Raw genomic sequence first — 18,757 nt, 5'->3', positions numbered from 1 at the left:
ACGGCACAGCGAACCCACTATGGGCTGCGCTCCTTCAACGCAGGAGGAGCAGCGACACGAACTCTCTCTCTGCTGAAGCCCTCTCTCGTCGTGGCCAGCAGCAGCAGCACCTCGACATTGGCATCGAGCTCCTGAGCCACGTGGCTGCCGCTGCCGCTGCCATCATCATGAGAATGCGCAAACTCGATTCGTCCCCACGCGAGACTTTGTGCGGCTCTTCCCTTTAAGCCACGAGGGGGCGATAGCTCCCCGCGGTCACTGGGCTCAGGGTCGAGTGGGGGGAGGGTTTCGTAGGGGAGGAGGGAGCGTGGGGGGGGGGATTACGGAGGCTCGAGTAGATGGGGGCCGCGTTTGCAGCGTGGCGAATGCGAATCAACGTATCGGGGCAAACGTTCCGAATAGCCTCCTTCCGCAATAAGCCAACTTCTTCCGTCAACTCTGGCCCCCTCGAGCGGTCAACCCGGAGGCGGCCGTCCTCCACCAGTCCTCACCTCCACCTTCTCCACCACCTGCTTGCCGAAGGAGCACACTTTGGTGGAGCAGGTGATGGTCATGTTGTCGGCGCTCTCGTACTGGCTCGTCACGCCGTAGAAGGCGCCCGTGTCGTCCTGCGTGCTCGTGTTCAGGTCGGCCTGCACGCCGCGGCCACCACCACGATGATCGCCACCATCCATCATCGTCGTCGTCGTGCCAACACGATCGTCAGCATCACACCACGATCGTCGTCGACCGTCAATCGTCATCACGCCACCACCATCACCACCATCAATCATCGTCACACCACCACGATCGCCACCATCAATCATCATGACACCACCACGATCACCACCGTCAATCATCATTACACCACCACGATCACCCAGAAATTGACCACCCACCGACCACCCCACACTCAGAGAACTTGACCCCACCACTCACCCAGAACTTGACCCCCCCACCCCCCACTGACCCCCACCCCCCAACTCACCCAGAACTTGACCCCCCACCCCCCACTGACCCCCACCCCCCAACTCACCCAGAACTTGACGAGGAAGAAGGCGCTCTGGGGGCCCCGGTCGTACATCTCCTTGAGGCCCCCCTTCTTCTCGGGGAACTTGTCGTAGATCTGGCGCACGTCCACGGCCTCGAGCAGCGGGTCCCCGTGCGAGGGGCTCGACTGCCCGATGTGGACGAACAGGTGCTTGTTGTACTGGGCGGGGGGGGGGGCAAGGGGTGAGAGCAAACACACAAATCAATTTAACACGTCGTAGCAGACTTTCGCGACCAATATCATCCATGATATTCTTAGGTTTTTTCCGGTAAAGTCACCACGTAGGTAAAACATCAAAATTAATAAAAATAAAATAAAAAATCACGACGTTTCGGAGGCAACACAAGACTTGTGTTGCCTCCGAAACGTCGTGATTGCCTCCCAAACGTCGTGATTTTTTATTTTATTTTATTTTTATTAGCTGCATCACTTGATGCAGCTAATCCGGCTGTGACGGTCCCACCTGATGACGGAGACTTGTGTTGCCTCCGAAACGTCGTGATTTTTTATTTTATTTTCATTAATTTTGATGTTTTACCTACGTGACTTTACCGAAAAAACCTAAGAATATGAATCCTTGCAGTCACGAAAGCTTCAAATCTAGAATCATCCATGATACAACGTTTCTTGGGGTTAGCTCGCCGAAATATATGAATGTGCCGTTAAACCCGTCCACCGCCCGACATAGCCAATTCGTCAGGTTTGTCACGTAAACAGAACGTGCCAATTCGTTGCTAGTACAGCACACCGCCACAACATTTACCATCTGAGGACGACGTTTCGCCAGTAACTAACGACACGTTTACATTTACGCGATCTAACCCAAAAAAAACTACATTATACACAAATCAAGTTAGTAGAATTTAATTCGTATTTCTTTGTGTCGGACACCACATCGTAACGGTCTGCCCACGTTTGTGTCGTAAGACCCTCCACCACCCGACCGGGAAAGTAAAGACACGTAGGAGCATAGTCATTGTTGTGGCAGCTCGCCCCGGTGAGTTTTCAAGATCAAATTCTCACGACGATCAGCTCACTCGCCCCCTCCCCAACGCTCACCCTACTCACTCAACCCCCACTCGCCCACGTGCCTCATCACCCCCTTCACCCACCCCCACTCAGCTCACCCACTCACCCGTTTCCTCCTCACCTCCACCCTTACACCACTCACCACCCTCAACAAGAAGCCTCTCCACAGCAATCGCTCACACACAACGCACGTGAGAGATGGGGGTCAGAGCAGCAGCAGCAGCAGCAGGAGGAAGAGGTGGTGGAGGGTGGAGGAGGAGGAAGGAGGAGGGAGGAGGAATTCGCACACAACAGCGGTGACGTCACCACGGCGCTTTGTGCCAGGCTAGGTGCAGAGACACAGATCCTAGAGTATAACCTTAACAGGCTGTTTGGGGCAAGTGCTATAAGCAAGTAGCACCTATTAAGGCCGGAACATCACACGAGGGGGTGGGTGGCCAGCACCATGCCCGGACGCCTTTGTCTCCCCAGGTACTCAATCGAGGCCAAGTCGACGTAGAGGAGGCCCACGACCGGTTTCAGATAAAATCCGTCACTGGTGTTGGTTGGCCGTGAGCGGGAATCGAACTCGGGCCGCCGGGTTTGAAGCGCGGCACGCTAGCCGCTACGCTACACGCTACACTACCGCTCCCCAGTGTGCCAGGCTAGGTGCACGCACACACACACGTGCAGCGGGAGCTACAAACGAGGGATTTCCACCCCCCCCCCCCCCGTGGATAATCCCCCTCGGCTCTTTGTGTGGGCCAATCAGAGCGGCACACCGCGGGCGTGTATATTTATATTCCCCCCCCCCCCCCCGGGTTCAGGCACAAAGAGGCCAATTTTTGTTGCCTTTAAAGACGCGGGTGGAGGAGAGGGGGGGGGGGGCAGGCGGGGGCGGGGTTCTCGTCCAGATGTCGGGAGCAAGGGACTCCACATCGCTCGCATAGCTCCTTGCCCCCCCGACTCTCTCTCTCTCTCTCCATCCCGGCCTCCGTCACCGATTACTCGTAAAAAAACCACACACACACACGTGGGGTTGGAGTTTATATTAAGCACCCGCACAGAAGAGAAAGATCCCCCCGTATAGACTTTGACGGACTGTTGGGGCAAGTGCTGTTAGCGAGCAGCGCTTACGAAGGGCCGGGACGGTGCGCGTTGGGGGTGCGGGTTGCCGGCTTCACTGCCGGGCCGCCCTACTGCCCCGATTGGCGATGTTTACACCAGATGCTCATTTGAGGCTGGGTCGACCTAGGAGAGGCCCTGCACCGGTTCAGATCATCGGTGTTGGCGGAAATCGAAGTCGGCTCGTAGCGCAGTGCGTGCTAACCGCTGCGCCACCGCTCCCCACACTCCGGACGCACTCACGCACCGCACGCACGCTCACATGCTCACGCACCGCACGCACGCATACGCACCGCACGCACGCTCACATGCTCACGCACCGCACGCACGCACACGCACCGCACGCACGCACCGCTACCGACCTTCCTGCCAAGTGTGGTTTTACCCTCTCGCCCTGTTTGACAGAACTCAAGCCTGACCAAACTAACTCGTAACATTGGAATGTCGTTTACTCACGACAGACAAATACCAATCTCCGCCCGGTAGCCTCTTGGTGGCTAACACCGTGCCCGGCTGCCTTTGTCTCCCCAATGCTGATGTCTAGACACACCGGACCGGGTACTGATTTGAGGCTGAGTCGACCGAACGGAGGTCAAGAAACAGTTCAGATATTCCCCACCGATGCTTCGGAATTTAAACTCTGTTCTGATGATTATAAAATAAACTTCTCACCAACACCCACCCCTCCCTTCTCTATCCAACCATCCAACTCACCAATTAACCAATCAATTAAAACCTCACCCCGCCCCCCGCCCCCCCCGCCCCCAACTCACGGTGTCGGCGTCCCGCTGCTGCTCCAGGAAGGCCGAGAACTCGACGAGGCGCAGCTTGGAGGTGCCGATGGAGCGGCCCTGCCACGCGGGCCCCACCGCCGTGGCCACGAGGCCTCCCGTGCCGGGGTCGTAGCCGCCTGGGGGGGGGGGGAGAGGTGGGGGACGGACGGGGGGGGGGCAGGATAGAGGTCGTTAACATCTCGCCACGGTGGCTAGGAGACGTTAACTACCTCACCTGGTATACAGGAGGCTGTGGGTTTGATCCCAACGCTGACGCCTGCTGTATATTTGGAGTTTCGGTGTGTCTCTCCCGGTGGTACGGCGTGGATTTTTCTCCGCGGTGGCGATTGACGATTTATAATGGCGTTGATGATCACTGATTAATGATCGTGATGATGATTGACGATTGATCATGACGATACAAAAAAACAGGCAACAATGAGCAACAACATTAACAATCTAAAAAATATACTGTCATGATGATGATATCATGATGATATCACCATCATCATCATGTTTGTGTAAGGCCACGTGGTAGTCTTTCAATGCCAAAATACTTGCCATTCAACCTCCACCACCCGACAAGACTGTCACGTGTGTGTGTTGTCCCGTGTCGGGAGTCGAACCGGTCACCTGGGATGGGCGTGGGGATGCTCGTCTGCATGGGGTACGCGGGCTGTGCAAACGGCTTCACACTACGGGAGGGGGGGTAGAGGAAGGGGGGGGGATTGGGAGTGGGGGTTGGGGGGAGTTGGGGGGGTTGGGGGGGAGTTAGGGTTAGAGGATTCCCCTTCACCCGGTTACTTGTTTACACACTTTTATTTAACTCACTCTGTCTGTTGTTGTTGTTGTTGTCGTATCCTCAAATCTTGTAACTCAATTTTAACCCACTTCCCAATGTGGTATCGACTACAAACTTGGTATACTTATGTCATACTGGTGACAATACTATATTCTATAAAAAAAATGTACATCTTTTTTAACATTCTTTTTATATGTTAATGTTTCGGCTTGGGTCTAATTGTCCACGCTCAACTGACGTTGGCTGTAAATAGCCACGGCCCCTTACGTCGTGGCAAGCCTCGGGGTCACTTCCTGGAGTCGTGGAGTTCTGCCATTACTAGTACGGTACATTTCATGAAAGCGTGTTTTAAAGAAGTAAAAAAAAAATATTACTTATTCTGGTGGATATCTGTCCGAGTCTTCTAGGTCTCTACGCAAGTCTACGTGACTTTACGTGAGTATAGGACTCTACTAGAGACGATGTCTCTATGTCAGTTTATGGGTCTCTTTGCCACTCTATGTGTTTATATGCAACTCTATGTGTCTCTATGTGAATGTATGAGTCTCTACGCGAGTCACTGGTGACCGGGCTGAGCCCCATCAACTTCACTCCACTTGAGAACCCGGTTTAAGGATGGAGGGGGGCAGATGGCTGGGTGGGTGGGTGGCTGGGTGGGTAGGTGGCTGGGTGGGTAGGTGACTAGGTGGGTGGGTGGCTGGCTGGGTGGGTGGGTGACTGGGTGGGTAGGTAGTTGGGTAGGTGGGTGGATAGGTGGGTCGGTGATGGCTCCACGAGGGGGAGACTCACTCCTGAGCGGACGAGCCTGGCTGCCCGGGCAGACTCCAGAACTGCAACACGAGGAGAGAGGATACAGGGAGGAGGAGGAGGGGGAGGATGAGGACATGGTGAGAGATAAGTGTGAATGCCATTGGAGAGGTGGGCGAGGTAGTTAACATCTCGCCACCACCCCTCCCCCCCCGCGTGTGTGTTGCGAGAAGCGCGCTGCTGCTGCTGCTGCAGGCCACTGACCCCCTGGGCGGGCGGGTAGGGTGGCCGCGGCAGCGCGGGCCCCATGCCCATGGCCTTGCTGTGAATGGCCGTGGCCGAGACGATCTGCGCGCTCGACATGGCCGCCATGCTTTGCAGCGCCTTGTCCTTGGCGTTCTGATCCTTGACGTGAGACGAAGGGGGCGGGGGGGGGAGAACGACGACGACGAGGAGGATGGTGAGGAGGCCACAGAGAATATCGAGAGGCAACTACTGGAATAAACGAGGGGACGGACTCACTCGAGCCTGCAGGGGCCCTCTGTCAATTGTGGCGGGAATGTGGTTAGCACGTGATTAACACGTGATCTATCACGTGATTAACACGTGCTCGCCACGTGCTCACACAAAGACAAAGACACCCCGCCCCTCCCCCGTGTAGGCCAGACACAAAGTGGTTGGGGGCAAGCGCTCCTAGCGAACACCTTTAGGGCCGAGTGAGCGCGGGGGGGGGGGCAGCTACCACGCCCGCCCGCCTTTGACTCCCAAGCTTCGATGTTTGCACACCGCGCACTCGGTACGCATTTTACGGCTGAGTAGACCTATCGCAGGCCCGGAATGGTTCGGATAATCGTCACGTGTTTGGCCGTGAGCGGGTAATCGAACTCGGCTGGTTGAGTTCGTAGGGCAGTGAGTGCGCTAACCACTGCGCCACCGCTCAATTACGTACATACGAACGTACACACGCGAACACGGGTAAACATACACAAACACATGTAAGTACATCCATCTGCACACGTACACTCACAGTTCCACAGGTAGGCTCACAGATGTAAACGCCACACACACCGACAGTATTTACCACATCGCACGCTCAGAGATTCAAACACTCAACAGATCCACATTGTACAAAGACCCCCCCCCCTCCCCCCCGTATACAATTGTACAGAGTCTTGGGGCAAGTGCTGTTAGCGAGCACCTACGAAGGCCGTCACGGCACACAAGGGGCGGTGGGTGACCAGCACCACGCCCGGCTGCCTTTGTCTCCCCAGTGGCGATGTTTACGCACAACACCGGGTACTCAATTGAGGCTGAGCCGACCTCGAGGAGGCCCTGCACCGGTTAAGATATCCGCCACCGATGTTGGCCTTGAGCGGGAATCGAACTGGGGCCACCGGGGTTCACACACACACACATGCAAAGACAAAGACCCCATGTATAGCCTCGTACGGGCCGTTGTAGCAAGTGCTGTTAGCAACGCACACACACGCGCACGCAGTGTAGCGATTCCACCACAGTGAACTCAAAACGTTAACTTCAAAGTTCTCAGACCCTGCCCGGGTCGTCCGCGTCTTTGCATGCAGAGCTGGGGGGCTAATGGGGGGCAGTTGGGGGCTGTGTTAGTGCTTGGCTGAGCGTAATCGTGCACACACACTGAGCATAGCACACACACACACGTGTATACATACACACACACACTAACTCACAAAGATAACCCAAATAGCCTTTAACAGACTGTCGGGGCAAGTGCTGTTAGCGAGCACCTGTGCAGGCCGGCACGGCGCACGAGGGGGTGGGTGGCCGGCACCACGCCCGGGGCAGCCTTTGCCGCACCCAACGCTGATGTGATTTACACACCGCACTGGGTACTCATTTTTAAGGCCGAGTTGACCTAGGGGCCAGCCCCAGGAGCGGTTCACAAATCTGTCACCGATGTTGGCCGTGTTTGGGATGTGAACTCTGGAGTCACCGGAATCGCAGTGCGCTAACCACTAGGCCACCGCCCCCCCCCGCCCCCGTCTCCACACACACACACGCGCGCACGTACGCGCATCCGCAAAGCAGCATGCTTCATAAGCATTATTTGCTCTTGCGCTGTTATTGAGGCTTCGGGGAGGGGCTGGGGGGGGAGGGGGCTGGGGGGGGAGGGGGCTGGGGGGGAGAGGGTCGATGCCCCCCAACCCCTACGCCCCCCCCCCCCCCCCTGTATCCACTAGGCATGGGAACGCGCACGCAGAAGCGGTCTCCATCAGTTATTACAATTGGGGGGGGGGGGGGGCTCCAATTGTTATCATCTCTATAGATATATTGGGGGGGTGTGGGGGGGGGCAATCCCCCCTTTCCCCCCGAGTGTGAATTTTTTTTCGAATTCGGTAATATAAAAAACCCTCAATATTTCAAGAGCCGCAATGCACCGTGAATACGAGACGGTGGTGGTGCTTAGTGAATAACTGCCCCCATGCGGTCCTTGATGGGCCGCATGCAGCTCCAGAGCTGCAGGTTGCCGACTCCTGCCCATGGTGAACCAAACTTCCATGGCGAACTGGACTCTCATGGTGAACTGGACTTCCATGGTGAACTGGACTTCTATGGTGAACTGGACTCTCATGGTGAACTGGATTTCCATGGTAAAGTGGACTTCCATGGTGAACTGGATTTCCATGGTAAAGTGGACTTCCATGGTGAACTGGATTTCCATGGTGAACTGGACTTCCACGGTAAACTGGACTTCCATGGTGAACTGGACTCCCATGGTAAAGTGGACTTCCATGGTAAACTGGGCTTCCATGGTAGAGTGGACATCCATGGTAAAGTGGACTTCCATGGTAAACTGGACTTCCATGGTGAACCGGACTCCCATGGTCAGGGATCGGCAACCGAAATAACGAAGAGCAGCAATTTTTGTTTGCGAATTTCAAAGATGGAGCCACTGCAGCTCCTGAATGAGCCACCCCACACGCCGCTCCGGACAGTGCCGGCTGACTGAGCCCTGCGCTCGTGCGGCCGCCTTGGGCTGCTGCTGCTGCTGCTGAACCCGAGAGAAGCCAAGGGGGGGGGGGGGGCGGGGGGAGTTGGGAGCTTTGGGAGTGGGGGGTGCTAAGCCAGAGGGGGGGGGGGTCGTGCCTATACTTACCATGTTCATTGCCTGCATAGAACGGGATTGTAAACAGAGAGAAGGGATAGATGCGCGAGTTACAATCACGTGCGAGCGATGATCGCAATCATGATATCGGCAGCAACAGGCAGTCAACCACCACCACCACCACCCACAACAATCATAAACACCACCGCAAACACAGCAGCAGCAGCACCAACAATCATCAGCAACCGCGACAATAACCATCAACACCACCACCATCACCACCGTGACATCAATGACAATGGAAGCAAATAACACCACATCAACCACCACCACCACCAATACAACAAAAACAACAACAACGCTGACGTTCAATTAAAATATCTAAAAGTGCCGGCAACGTAACACACGACACACACACACACATACGACAGAGGTAAAGATCCCCCGTATAGCCTGGAACAGGCTACTGGGGCAAGTGCTGTTATCGAGTCGCAGCACCTATGAAGGCTGCCACGGCACACGAGGGAGGTCAGCACCACGCACGCCCCGCCGCCTTTACACACACAAGTACACACACACACGTACACACATGCACACATACACACACACACACACAAGTACACACACACACAAGTACACACACACACAAGTACACACACACACACACAAGTACACACACACACACAAGTGCACACACACAAGTACACACACACACACAAGTACACACACACAAGTACACACACACACAGGTACACACACACGCGCCCACGTGCTCGAGACTAAATTGGCGCGGATTGCGATGGGGGCGAGAGACCCCGCGGCGCGCCCCAGCGGGCCTCGAGCTCGCCATAGTAACGGCCCAATTCCGAGAAGATCATCGCCATCATTATTATCATCATTATCATAGCAATCATTATCATCATGATAGCCATCATTATAATCTATACCCTTCTCACGGCCCGTGTGTCAATGCCCTTCTCACGCCCCGTGTGTCAATGCCCCTCTCATCTCACGCCCCGTGTGTCAATGCCCTTCTCATCTCACCCCCCGCGTGTCAATGCCCCTCTCATCTCACACCCCGTGTGTCAATGCCCTTCTCATCTCACCCCCCGCGTGTCAATGCCCCTCTCATCTCACACCCCGTGTGTCAATGCCCCTCTCATCTCACACCCCGTGTGTCAATGCCCCTCTCATCTCACGCCCCGTGTGTCAATGCCCCTCTCATCTCACGCCACGTGTGTCAATGCCCCTCTCATCTCACACCCCGTGTGTCAATGCCCCTCTCATCTCACGCCCCGCGTGTCAATGCCCCTCTCATCTCACACCCCGTGTGTCAATGCCCCTCTCATCTCACACCCCGTGTGTCAATGCCCCTCTCATCTCACGCCCCGCGTGTCAATGCCCTTCCCGTCTCACACCCCGTGTGTCAATGCCCCTCTCATCTCACGCCCCGCGTGTCAATGCCCCTCTCATCTCACGCCCCGCGTGTCAATGCCCCTCTCATCTCACGCCCCGCGTGTCAATGCCCTTCCCGTCTCACACCCCGTGTGTCAATGCCCCTCTCATCTCACGCCCCGTGTGTCAATGCCCCTCTCATCTCACACCCCGTGTGTCAATGCCCTTCTCATCTCACGCCCCGTGTGTCAATGCCCCTCTCATCTCACGCCCCGCGTGTCCATGCCCTTCCCGTCTCACGCCCCCGACTCTCCGTATCCAAAGCGGCCATGTGCGTCAGCAACAACCAATTAGAGGCTCCGCTAATTGGTGGGGGAGGTGGAGGGAATAGGAGAGATGGGGGGGGGGGGGCATGACCATGACCCCCCCCCGCCCCCCCCCCCCACTTTCCCCCCGCTTTGTCCGCCCCGTTACCCCTGGCGATGGTGCAAGTTCCTCGTGAATGTTCCTCGTTACCACGCTCACAATGCGTTGCGCTGTGAGCGCACAAAAGGTAAATTGTGTAATCAGTTGATGTGTAAATTGCGCGCGGTCGTTCTACAGCCGGATGTTAAGGGGGGGGGGGGGAGGGGTGGTTTGATAGGGGGTTATTTGACCATACTTCACCGCACAGGTGTATGCGGGTTGGTGCAGGCGTGGGAGCACAGGCGTACAAATGAAGAGCGGATGTTGTTGCTACACTGCCTGTCTGCCGCTACTGTTAACCTGCTCGCAAAGTCATCGCGCAGCCGTCCACAGCGAGCAGTTTGACGCGTGATGCTTGCCCCAATTCAGGCGGTGTCCAGGCGAGATCGGGGGCGAGAGGGTGATTATTGTGTATCCACGAGACTCTCTCATCGGGAGGGTCCACGTGTTGTGGGATGTATGGCCGATTCCATCATTAAGTACTGAATTAGTCCCCACGCCAGCCCACACTGACCAGCGCGCTGAAGTGTGTTCGAACAGACACCAACCATGACCGACAGGGGCATGAATGAGAGTGACCTTCAATCTGGCAGTGGATTGATGAAGGGATGTGCATTGTTATTATAGTTATAATTGTTATTATAATTAATTATTTACAAACGCCAGTGTGGGACGAAACTGATATATTCCGGGAGGAAATCAGCGCGCGCGCGAGAGGATAGCGCACGGCATCAAGGTGATGGAGGCAAACCTACTTGCTGCACCGCAATCTACAAAGCACCACCCTCGTCCAACAGCCCCCCCCCCCCCTCGTAGCGGTAATGAGCGAGGGGCGTGTGGGGCTGGGGTAGGCAAGGGGTGGGGGGGGGGCAGTCGCTAAACAAGCCGCGATTGAGTGGCGGGCGATTGAAAGGAAATTCAATTTTCGTTTTTTGCTTTGTCCGCCCTAATTGGACGCGATGTTTGAGTCACGAAAAATCCCGAGCTGGTTTCTCGGCAGCTTCCCAGGCCAACGGCCCCCCCATCACCCCCCCCCCCCACACATACACCCCTCCCCCCACAACCCTCCCCTCCACCTATCCACCCCCCACATCTCCCCACGTAACACACACAACACACGTCCCAAAAATGCATTGACAAACACCGAGAGCACGTGCACACAGACCACGTGCACACACGTGGAGTGTGGCACCACGAGTAGGGACGCGCTGCGCACACACACACACATACACACCCCCACAATTACATAGGGACACAAAGACACAGACCACCATTACAGCCTTTAATAGGCTGTAGGGGCAAGTGCTGTTGGTGAGCTGCACCTATGAAGGCCGGTACGGCACACGAGGGGGTGCCACACACACACTACCTCGCACACACAAACCCAAACACACACGCAGACATCATGAACACACGTCCGCGCCTCCGATTAGTTGGCTACGTACGGTGCCAAAGAAGTTCCACATATGTACATCAACACAGACCCGACCACATGTACATGAAGTCCCACCGCATGCACACACACACGGATATACACCCGCACACACACACACATGTACACAACCCCCCCCCCCACACACACGGACACACACGCACAGGTACACAACGCACACACACACGGATATACACCCGCACACACGAACACACACACATGTACACACCGCACACACACGGGCACATACAGGGATATACACACACAGGTACACACCGCACACATACACACAGGTACACACCGCACACAGACACGGGTAGACGCCGCACACATCACACACGCGGGGACAGACAGCGCACGTGGATGTGGTTCAGGGATGGTGGAGACGGAAGGAGGAGGAGGAGGAGCGGCCCGGGGGCTGTGGAAAAACCGCGCGTCCGCCGCTGCCGCCGCCGCTGCCGCCGCCGCCGCTGCTGCTGCTGCTGCTGCGCCCTCGCGCAGCGCTCCGTGTGGCGGTCACCAATCATCGGGCGCGTGCGGCGTGTAACGACTTCGAATTTTGAATTTGAACGGGTGGGGCGGACTTGAGGGTGAAAGGGCCCGCGACAATGGGGCGGTGCGCCCCGCGGTCAAACCGAAGTTCGCGAAGCCGCACGGTGTTGTTTAGGATGGTGGACCCAAAATAACAAACAACGGCCCCTACGCTTGAAGCTAGACGACGAGACACCCCACACGCACTCTCCTACCTCTCCCCTCTCATCTCGCTCTACTCCCCTCCACACACTCTCCTACCTCTCCCCTCTCATCTCACTCTACTCCCCTCCACGCACTCTCCTACCTCTCCCCTCTCATCGCACTCTACTCCCCTCCACGCACTCTCCTACCTCTCCCCTCTCATCTCACTCTACTCCCCTCCACACACTCTCCTACCTCTCCCCTCTCATCTCACTCTACTCCCCTCCGCGCACTCTCCTACCTCTCCCCTCTCATCTCACTCTACTCCTCTCCACGCACTCTCCTGCCTCTCCCCTCTCATCTCACTCTACTCCCCTCCACGCACTCTCCTACCTCTCCCCTCTCATCTCACTCTACTCCCCTCCGCGCACTCTCCTACCTCTCCCCTCTCATCTCACTCTACTCCCCTCCGCGCACTCTCCTACCTCTCCCCTCTCATCTCACTCTACTCCCCTCCGCGCACTCTCCTACCTCTCCCCTCTCATCTCACTCTACTCCCCTCCGCGCACTCTCCTACCTCTCCCCTCTCATCTCACTCTACTCCTCTCCACGCACTCTCCTACCTCTCCCCTCTCATCTCACTCTACTCCCCTCCGCGCACTCTCCTACCTCTCCCCTCTCATCGCACTCTACTCCACACACTCTCCTGCCTCTCCCCTCTCATCTCACTCTACTCCCCTCCACGCACTCTCCTACCTCTCCCCTCTCATCTCACTCTACTCCCCTCCGCGCACTCTCCTACCTCTCCCCTCTCATCTCACTCTACTCCCCTCCACACACTCTCCTACCTCTCCCCTCTCATCTCACTCTACTCCCCTCCGCGCACTCTCCTACCTCTCCCCTCTCATCTCACTCTACTCCTCTCCACGCACTCTCCTGCCTCTCCCCTCTCATCTCACTCTACTCCCCTCCACGCACTCTCCTACCTCTCCCCTCTCATCTCACTCTACTCCCCTCCGCGCACTCTCCTACCTCTCCCCTCTCATCTCACTCTACTCCCCTCCGCGCACTCTCCTACCTCTCCCCTCTCATCTCACTCTACTCCCCTCCGCGCACTCTCCTACCTCTCCCCTCTCATCTCACTCTACTCCCCTCCGCGCACTCTCCTACCTCTCCCCTCTCATCTCACTCTACTCCTCTCCACGCACTCTCCTACCTCTCCCCTCTCATCTCACTCTACTCCCCTCCGCGCACTCTCCTACCTCTCCCCTCTCATCGCACTCTACTCCACACACTCTCCTGCCTCTCCCCTCTCATCTCACTCTACTCCCCTCCACGCACTCTCCTACCTCTCCCCTCTCATCTCACTCTACTCCCCTCCGCGCACTCTCCTACCTCTCCCCTCTCATCTCACTCTACTCCCCTCCGCGCACTCTCCTACCTCTCCCCTCTCATCTCACTCTACTCCCCTCCGCGCACTCTCCTACCTCTCCCCTCTCATCTCACTCTACTCCCCTCCACGCACTCTCCTACCTCTCCCCTCTCATCTCACTCTACTCCCCTCCGCGCACTCTCCTACCTCTCCCCTCTCATCGCACTCTACTCCACACACTCTCCTGCCTCTCCCCTCTCATCTCACTCTACTCTCCTCCACGCACTCTCCTACCTGCCCCCTCTCACCTCACTCTACTCCCCTCCACACACTCTCCTGCCTCTCCCCTCTCATCTCACTCTACTCCCCTCCGCGCACTCTCCTACCTCTCCCCTCTCATCTCACTCTACTCCCCTCCGCGCACTCTCCTACCTCTCCCCTCTCATCTCACTCTACTCCTCTCCACGCACTCTCCTACCTCTCCCCTCTCATCTCACTCTACTCCCCTCCGCGCACTCTCCTACCTCTCCCCTCTCATCGCACTCTACTCCACACACTCTCCTGCCTCTCCCCTCTCATCTCACTCTACTCCCCTCCACGCACTCTCCTACCTCTCCCCTCTCATCTCACTCTACTCCCCTCCGCGCACTCTCCTACCTCTCCCCTCTCATCTCACTCTACTCCCCTCCACACACTCTCCTACCTCTCCCCTCTCATCTCACTCTACTCCCCTCCGCGCACTCTCCTACCTCTCCCCTCTCATCTCACTCTACTCCTCTCCACGCACTCTCCTGCCTCTCCCCTCTCATCTCACTCTACTCCCCTCCACGCACTCTCCTACCTCTCCCCTCTCATCTCACTCTACTCCCCTCCGCGCACTCTCCTACCTCTCCCCTCTCATCTCACTCTACTCCCCTCCGCGCACTCTCCTACCTCTCCCCTCTCATCTCACTCTACTCCCCTCCGCGCACTCTCCTACCTCTCCCCTCTCATCTCACTCTACTCCCCTCCGCGCACTCTCCTACCTCTCCCCTCTCATCTCACTCTACTCCTCTCCACGCACTCTCCTACCTCTCCCCTCTCATCTCACTCTACTCCCCTCCGCGCACTCTCCTACCTCTCCCCTCTCATCGCACTCTACTCCACACACTCTCCTGCCTCTCCCCTCTCATCTCACTCTACTCCCCTCCACGCACTCTCCTACCTCTCCCCTCTCATCTCACTCTACTCCCCTCCGCGCACTCTCCTACCTCTCCCCTCTCATCTCACTCTACTCCCCTCCGCGCACTCTCCTACCTCTCCCCTCTCATCTCACTCTACTCCCCTCCGCGCACTCTCCTACCTCTCCCCTCTCATCTCACTCTACTCCCCTCCACGCACTCTCCTACCTCTCCCCTCTCATCTCACTCTACTCCCCTCCGCGCACTCTCCTACCTCTCCCCTCTCATCGCACTCTACTCCACACACTCTCCTGCCTCTCCCCTCTCATCTCACTCTACTCTCCTCCACGCACTCTCCTACCTGCCCCCTCTCACCTCACTCTACTCCCCTCCACACACTCTCCTGCCTCTCCCCTCTCGTCTCACTCTACTCCCCTCCACGCACTCTCCTACCTCTCCCCTCTCATCTCACTCTACTCCCCTCCACGCACTCTCCTACCTGCCCCCTCTCATCTCACTCTACTCCCCTCCACGCACTCCGCTACCTCTCCCCTCTTATCTCTACTCCCCTCCACGCGCACTCGCTACCCCAGAAACCAAGGCTCTCCGTGGAAGTCCCCTGTCAAACGTCGTCGTTCAGTGACATGGTCGCTCATTCTCCTCTGCTGCCCCCACGGTCTGAAACTCCCTTCCCCCAGCGGTCCGCGCTGCCGACGCCGCAGTTTAAGTCCACGCTTGAAACCTTTCCTCTCCTCCGCCTTTGGCTGTGACTGCCTCTCTCTCTCCCCCTCCGAGATTAATATCCCGACTCTCAACGTGCAGCGGCGTCACGAGCTGCGGGTGGCGATTCAAGCATGGCTATCGTACGAATCCAGATTTAGTATCTTCACCAGAATGCCATCGCAACTCAACTGAAAGTCACTTTTAACACGTCAGCAGGGCCTCTGACAACTCACTTGGGACAAGCCTAGGCAGGCACACAGCCGGTGTGTGTGTGCGTGCGTGTGTGTAAATAAATGCCCGACAAATGTAGCCACAAATCCAAATCGGAATCGCATTAATTTTGACTGGAGGAATCTGATGAGCTGTAAAGCTCTTCGTCCACAGACGTCCGATCACGTGACGAGATAGAGACGCGCGTGCGGACTCTGTGGCGACCGGGCTGCCGGCGAGACGATCTGGCACGGCGCGCAAAAGTAGGCCAACATTCCTCACTCTGCGCGTTCTAGATTCCATCAATGTGACGGCGCATCGTGAAAGCCTCTCTCGATCGTCGCCGCGCTCGGGCGGCTGGAAGCCGGATTCGAGCTCGAAGTTCTCGCGGCGGTGCCGCCTGCCTGCCCGCCGCGTCCCCGGCACGGCCGTCGCGAGGCCACGCGGCCGAGTCGTGCGGCGGCGGAGGCGGTGGCCCGCGCGGTTTTTGACACGAGAGGGGCATTGGCGGGGGGGGGGAGCAGGAGGGGGCGCAGGTGAAGGAAGCGGCCTGGGACGGAGCAAGCGTTGGGACAGAGCTAAGCGAGAGAGAGCCAAGCGAGAGAGCCAAAGTGGCGGTAGGCGGGGAAGAAAGGGGGAGCGTCAGCCCAAGAAGGAAGGGACGGAGGGAGGGGGGAGAGAGCGGGGGGCCAGTGGGAGGGAGGGGAGGGGGGCACAGCCAGAAGCAAGCGGCGGCCGCACAAGCGCAGCTCGTACCTTGAGCTTGGCCTGAATCTCACGCGCTTTCCGCCGGGCAAGCACCTGAATGTGACTAGAGACCTGCGGGCGAGGAAGGAAGAAAAGAGGTGGAGGGCGGGGGGGAAGAGGGGGGGGGGGGGCACGGAGGAGAAGGTGGGGGGGGGGGGGGGTTCGGGGGGAGGCGGGGGTTCCAAGAAGGAGATGATGCGGCGACAGGGGACAGACGGAGAGGGCCAAAGGAAGAGGAGACCAACAACGAGACAGGAGGACAGAGGAAATAATTAAGATGGAAAGGAGAGAAATGCCTTAAGTATTCCCAATTGCAGCAGCCACGAGCACCAGTCAAGTAGCCTGCAGCCTCAGCAGCAGTAGCAGCAGCGTGCAGCCTTCGCCATTCCAGAGGCCAGACACAGGACCTTAAGATGGAGAGGGGGGGGGGGCGCGCGGCTGGCCAGGGTGGGGGAGCGGGGGGCTGAGAGGGAGTGGGGGATGAGGAGGAGCGGGGGGGGGTCACGTACCTTGATGCTGGCTTGGATCTCGCGCACTTTCTTTCGCGCCAGCACCTGTATGTGGCTAGACACCTGGAGGGCCCGATGGCAATGCACACGCGTTACACACACACCGCCGCCGCCGGCTCGGGTACACCACGGCGAATCGGGGCGACTGCCCCGGGCCCCGCACTTTTGGAGGGGGGGGGCGGCTCGCTTCAGCGTAACGGTCTCAGGTGTCAAGATGTAATACTTCTCATTTATTTCCCGGGGGGGGGGGGGGGGCCCACACGGTGGGGTTTGCCCCGGATCCCGCACCCCCGCCCTATCGATGCCCCTGATTATTACGATAAAAGAATGTTTATTAACACTGGAGGAATCCGATGAGCTACGAAGCTCTTCTTCACAGATGCCCAGCAGTCCACTCTATGAACAGGATTCACAGCGCCGCGCGCTCACCACTGCGCCCACCAGCACCGCTCTGCCCCCGGCCCCTCCACGGCGTGGAGTCCCAAGCGACGTTTGAGGTCGCGTCCACTTAGAGGCGCTAACGGGACGGTCAGGAGACCCCGAGCCGCGTGAGTGCGTGTGGAATCGTGGCAAAGACAAAGATCCCCCGTATAGGCTGTAACAGACTGTTGGGGCAAGTGCTGTTAGCGAGCAGCACCTATGAAGTCCGGCACGGCTCACGAGGGGGTGGGTGGCCAGCACCACGTCCGGGCCGCCTTTGTCTCCCCAGTGGCGATAATGATCTTTGTCTTGGAGTAGCGACGCAGTGGTGAGCGCACCGCGCTGGGAATCCAGTGGTCCGAGTTCGATTCCCGGCCGCGGCTAACATCGCTGGCGATTATTTTCACCCGATCCCACCTGGGCCGTCACTCCCCCGAGGTAGAATCATCTTTAAATGAATGCCGGGTGCGGTGTGTGAACGTTAGCACCGGGGAGACAAAGGCGGCCGGGCGTGGTTGCTGGCCACAACAACAGACTGCTCCTGCCCCCCAGAGGAGCAATGTTGTCGCAATTAATTGGAAGGCCGTGATGGGTGGCGTGCTGCTCACACGCTTCTGTGAAGACGGGGGGCGCGGGACCCCCACCTGTGGGCCAGGTGAGGAGCGGGGGAGGGGTGTCGGGGGAGGGACGAGGCTTTGGGGGGAGGGGCGGGGTTTCATGGGGGGGGTATTGGGGGAGGTGCGGGGTTTTTTGGGTGGGGGGGGGATTGGAGACCTGGGAGGAGGGGCCGGATATCGGTAGGCGGGGCCTGATTGCTAAGGGAGGAGGAGTCAAATTAGACGGGGAGGAGTCAAGGTGACCGTGGAAAGGGTGGGGCGGTGGAAAGGGTGGGGCGGTGGAAAGGGTGGGGCGGGGGGGATACGGTGAGGGGGGGGGTTCCGGGGTGGGGGCTGAAGGGGTCAAGGGGAGGGGCAGGGCCCCCTGTCTCACCTGTTTGCGTGTCCGTGTCTTTCCCGTTCGAAGTTTGATGTACCTGGCTATGAGTTCATTCCGTCCTGAATACACACAGCACACACACAGCA

General features: G+C 57.8%; 1 protein-coding gene across 5 annotated transcripts in view; it reads right to left on the bottom strand.

Annotated features, from left to right (window-relative positions):
* The window catches only part of LOC144933931 (transcriptional enhancer factor TEF-1-like), a 67,098-nt gene that overhangs the window by 10,812 nt on the left and 37,529 nt on the right, over nucleotides 1–18,757 (bottom strand). Inside the window, exons 2-11 of one of the 5 annotated variants that reach the window (XM_078859242.1) lie at nucleotides 18,666–18,730; nucleotides 17,256–17,318; nucleotides 16,756–16,818; nucleotides 8,619–8,630; nucleotides 5,750–5,890; nucleotides 5,528–5,568; nucleotides 4,498–4,631; nucleotides 3,937–4,073; nucleotides 1,016–1,189; nucleotides 492–632 (exon numbers count right to left, since the gene is read on the bottom strand). In XM_078859242.1, coding sequence (XP_078715368.1) covers nucleotides 492–632; nucleotides 1,016–1,189; nucleotides 3,937–4,073; nucleotides 4,498–4,631; nucleotides 5,528–5,568; nucleotides 5,750–5,890; nucleotides 8,619–8,630; nucleotides 16,756–16,818; nucleotides 17,256–17,318; nucleotides 18,666–18,730 — 971 coding nt within the window. The remainder of the gene's footprint in view (nucleotides 1–491; nucleotides 633–1,015; nucleotides 1,190–3,936; nucleotides 4,074–4,497; nucleotides 4,632–5,527; nucleotides 5,569–5,749; nucleotides 5,891–8,618; nucleotides 8,631–16,755; nucleotides 16,819–17,255; nucleotides 17,319–18,665; nucleotides 18,731–18,757) is intronic. The other 4 variants (XM_078859245.1, XM_078859243.1, XM_078859244.1 and 1 more) reach the window with 4 other exon arrangements.

The sequence above is a fragment of the Lampetra fluviatilis genome, chromosome 8 (assembly GCF_964198595.1).
Source record: "Lampetra fluviatilis chromosome 8, kcLamFluv1.1, whole genome shotgun sequence".
NCBI classification, from domain to species: domain Eukaryota; kingdom Metazoa; phylum Chordata; class Hyperoartia; order Petromyzontiformes; family Petromyzontidae; genus Lampetra; species Lampetra fluviatilis.
This window is presented reverse-complemented; position numbering and strand designations above follow the sequence as displayed.